The following is a 4,327-nucleotide window of genomic DNA, read 5'->3' on the forward strand; positions in this document are numbered from 1 at the left end:
TATTGGACAAAACACGTGTCTGATCCCGACTAATTTTACGGTCTTTTAATAGCTTCCGTCTCGCTTCTTCCGATGTCTGCCTATTAATACTAGGTAATAGAAGTTTATTTTGGATTTAGCGGCATAGCTTATATTTTTCGATTTTACAGTTTAACAGAATACATGATAGGAATATCATGTATTCTATTAAATTATAAAGCTTTTCAGTATTTTCAAGACTGTTGGCTCTGTCTACCCCGCAAGGGATATAAAATTTTAATTTTACAAGAAACCCTTTTTGGAATAAGAAACCGAGAATGCAAGAATGCGGAATCACAAAAGTAGGTAAATATGTATGTACTTCAGAAATAATCTATAAATAGGAAGAGGACGCCATTAAGCTATGCTTTTCATTTGACATCATCTTAAAATTGTGACTTGAAAGCTTACATGCTGGTCTATTTGAATCTCAATTCTATCTTAAAGCCAAATAGCTGAACGTGGCCTATAAGTGTTTTCAAGACTGTTGGTTCTGTCTACCCCGCAAGGGATATAGACGTGATTATATGTATGTATGCTGGTCTAGAAAAAAAATAATGAGTGTTGCTGCTGCTTTCTTTCCTCGCAGATTGTAAAATTTAATAAGAGGTAAGGCAGGTAAGGCTATAAACATGGGATTCTTTTTTGAGGTGATGGGCTAGCTACATGTCACTATATGAATCTCCATTCCATAAGCTATTTACCTGACCGTAAACTTCCAGTTTTTTGAGAATGTTGGCTCTGTCTATTCCATAAGGGTTTAAGTGATATAAGAATGCTACGTTCACAATATAAGAAGAAGTAAAGTAATTTATCTCACCTGTAAGCATTGACTGACCTCATCACATTTGATGTCAAAGAAAAGAAATACAGTGTCAGAATCATCTCAACAAAATCAAAAGTCACAATACTCTGTACAAATGTCAAGATTCAAGCCTAAATAAGTGTGAAATTTTCATATAAAATGTAAAAACCCAAAAAAAAAGAAACAATCATGTAAAGTTGAAAGTGTTATGCTAATTGTCGTAGGACTCTTAAAGGTCCTGAAGGTGATGTTCAGTAGCACGTTCGCGGTAGCTTTCCTCAATATACCAAACCCGGTCCTAGCGTTGGGGGGCATCAAGAACTGGTCCCGGAAGGCCTTGTACAACAAGATCGACCTGTGCACGCAGGCCTGCTACAGCCAGATCATCCCCGGACTGTACCTGAGCAATGCAAGGGCTGCAGGAGACAAAAATGTTCTTAGACAGCTTGGCATCACCCATGTGCTCACCGTTGAGACTCGTCGACTACCACCGTCGACATTTGTCAACACCAACATCAGCACACTCTTCATTAGGGCCTACGACACTCCTCAAACCAATCTCCTGCCCTACTTCCCAATGGCCAATGCCTTCATCGAAGAAGGACTGCACAAAGGAAACGTCATCGTCCACTGCCATTTCGGAGTATCCCGCTCTGCTACTATTGTCATCGCCTATCTCATGGAGAAGTACAAGCTGACGTACCCTCAGGCGCACGCCTACGTGCGACAGAGACGGAAATTCATCAATCCTAACCCAGGATTTGTAGCGCAGTTGAAAGAGTACGAAAGATTGAACTACGACGTCAGTACTTTCCATAGATTTGGCGCATACGTGGATGTGAACGCTCGAAGGCATAAGTATAAAATAGCATCAGTAGCTGCCATTGTCTTTGGTATCATGGTGCCGATGGTTGTGTTGGTTGGTTGATCCTATTTTTATTGTTGCTGTGTATTAATAGAATAAAGTTTTTCACTCTAAATGAGTTTTATTGTTTCGTTTTCAGATGGCCATCCAGTACATTTTTTTCCTTTGATAGAAGATTGTTGGGAGGAATTCCACTTATGTCTTGAATGTAATAAATTAAATTTTATTTAAGTAGTAACTGAAAATCTTTTTAATAAATTCTTTTTTAACAATACCGGAAAAAATCTTAATTTTTATTTCAATCCCGAACTTTTAAGATTAGCCTGATAAACAAACCAAGTTTGGAAATTTTTGGTACACTAGTTGCATGCGCTTTTGTTCCTAAAATGTTCTCTTGTTTTATCGCTCATCTTCGCGTAGCTTCCTTCAAAGCTTTGGATGCGTTTAGTCTTCGCTTGCGTCATTCGTAAAAAGACATTGAATAGTTCTAGTTACTCTGCCGGAAACACGCCTACCATTTGCCGACTGAATACATTGGTAATATGTGCCCAGATGCATTATTTCTTAACAGTGTTGATTGGCAACCCTAGGTCCTATCTCACCATACTGAATTGACGAGTTGTGAACGAAGCAACTTGACCATCATTTGACTAGCTGAGAAAGTAGTTATCACGGCAAGTGGAAGATCTGGGAGTAGTCATTCTGAGAAGTGGTCATATTAGGCTATAAGTTGACCTGTACCCTAACAGCACGCACTTACTCTGTTGGTTATGACGCCAACTTCCAATGGATACCAGATCATTGATGACTACATTCATACTCAAATAACAACACGTAGAACTTTTCAACGTGTAATGTATAGCTGTGAGAGTATCGCGAAGCACCTGCGTTAACCTCTGCGCAAAAATAGACTCGCCCAAAATATCGAGCCAATTAATAGCGGACCAAGAAACAACAGAGATATGTGTTTGGCACTGGTTTCAGTTTCTTTTTATGCGAATACTAGCGCCGGGCCCCGGGTATGTCTATCTTAGATCACACAGACATAGGACAGATTATCAATAGAATCGTAAAGGAAGATAACATGCTTGCGCAATGCACTGCCACTGATAATTGCTCAATATATTGGAGGTAGCGAGTTCAGGTACTGCAGTAAGTAGGTATACGTGTTGTTTAGTTTTATCTAGATTGGATAGAAGGCTACTCTAAAATGCCGTGTGGTTTCCGGCACTTCATATTTTTAAGATATCGTAGAAGGCGGCTAATGCTTAAAATTTGAATTTTTCTTTGACGATGCGCTAGCAACCTATCACTATTTTAATCTTTATTACATCATAAAGTCATACAGCCGAACATGGCCTTTCAGGCTTTTCAAGATTGTTGGTTCTGACTTTCGCTCAAAGGATATAGCAACGTGACTATATGTATGTATTGATAGAAGATTTCAGGCTATCATCATTTGATTCGACATCGGGAGTCTACCCATGACCACAGTCCAGTAAGTAGTAATAACACGAAGCAACTAGACCTTACATCCTTGACCATGTAACCAGAGAATCTGGACAATGCTTAAATCATGCTTTGCTTATTCTATAATTTATCATTCATGCTTTAACATTCATAGAACAAGCAAAGCATGCATTCCATGCTTCGGAAGGCATAAACTGTGATTTTGGTTTTGTTAAGGCTTAATCGCATGGCCTCTGTGGCGCAGCGATAGTGCGCTTGTCTGTGATACCGGAGGTCCCGGGTTCGTATCCCGGTCAGGGCATGATGAGAAACGAACTTTGTCTGTTTGGCCTGGGTCTTGGATGTTTATCTATATAAGTATTTATTGTAAAATATAGTATCGTTGAGTTTGTATTTCGCAACATAAGTTTCGAACTATATCTAAGTCGCTTAATTCGTTAAGTTCGCTAATTTGTTTATCGCACAACATTCACATAATTTTTCATAGGCATAATTTCTGAGCCTTACAAAATCCTGCAAGGTTTTTCTTTAAATTTTCCAATAGGGACATGCCTTGACTTGGATGGCATGTAATACCACAGTGTTATTGGAGTCGCCAAGAGATAACACATCAAATTAGTCAAAGTCATAAGTGAGTCGAGGAGACAAATGTTTTGGAGCTCATTTAGAAGGATTATTTTTACATTGTTGTCACTGTTTACATTACGAAACTGTTCTTTTTTGTTTCCCGACTATTTTTGGGTTGGAGATAATTACAAAAGTTGGTATATTTCCTTACGAAATTCGCCATAAGAATTAATCTTAGTTTTGGAAAATAAGAGGATCTCGTGCCAGTCCTAAAAATAATAGATTGAGTGGATGTGGAAGGCGACCAAAAGATAAATAGTATCCCTAATTAAAGATTGTTTCGGCGTTTACGAGTTTACTAGAGAAATGCCCTCTTTGATATGGTTTTACCTTTTTTATATAGAAAATTTGGGCGTGTTCACACATCATCATCATCATTACAATTTTTTGATGTAACACTGACTAACTAGACTGATCTAAGGTAGTACACATACTACCTTAGACCCTTCAGTAGGTAAAACCTTATCAAAGAGGGCATTTCTCTTGTATTGAATGTACAAGACTGTATATCTAACTACAATGGAATAATCTAGAAATAGACT

General features: G+C 38.3%; 1 protein-coding gene across 1 annotated transcript; it reads left to right on the forward strand.

Annotated features, from left to right (window-relative positions):
• Positions 1–1,031: 1,031 nt before the first annotated feature.
• LOC106138032 (uncharacterized) lies at positions 1,032–1,751 on the forward strand. Its single transcript, XM_013339012.1, has one exon. It carries the CDS (start codon positions 1,032–1,034, stop codon positions 1,749–1,751), a length of 720 nt encoding a protein of 239 aa, XP_013194466.1.
• The last annotated feature ends 2,576 nt before the right edge of the window (positions 1,752–4,327 follow it).

The sequence above is a fragment of the Amyelois transitella genome, chromosome 25 (genome assembly GCF_032362555.1).
Source record: "Amyelois transitella isolate CPQ chromosome 25, ilAmyTran1.1, whole genome shotgun sequence".
NCBI lineage: Eukaryota > Metazoa > Arthropoda > Insecta > Lepidoptera > Pyralidae > Amyelois > Amyelois transitella.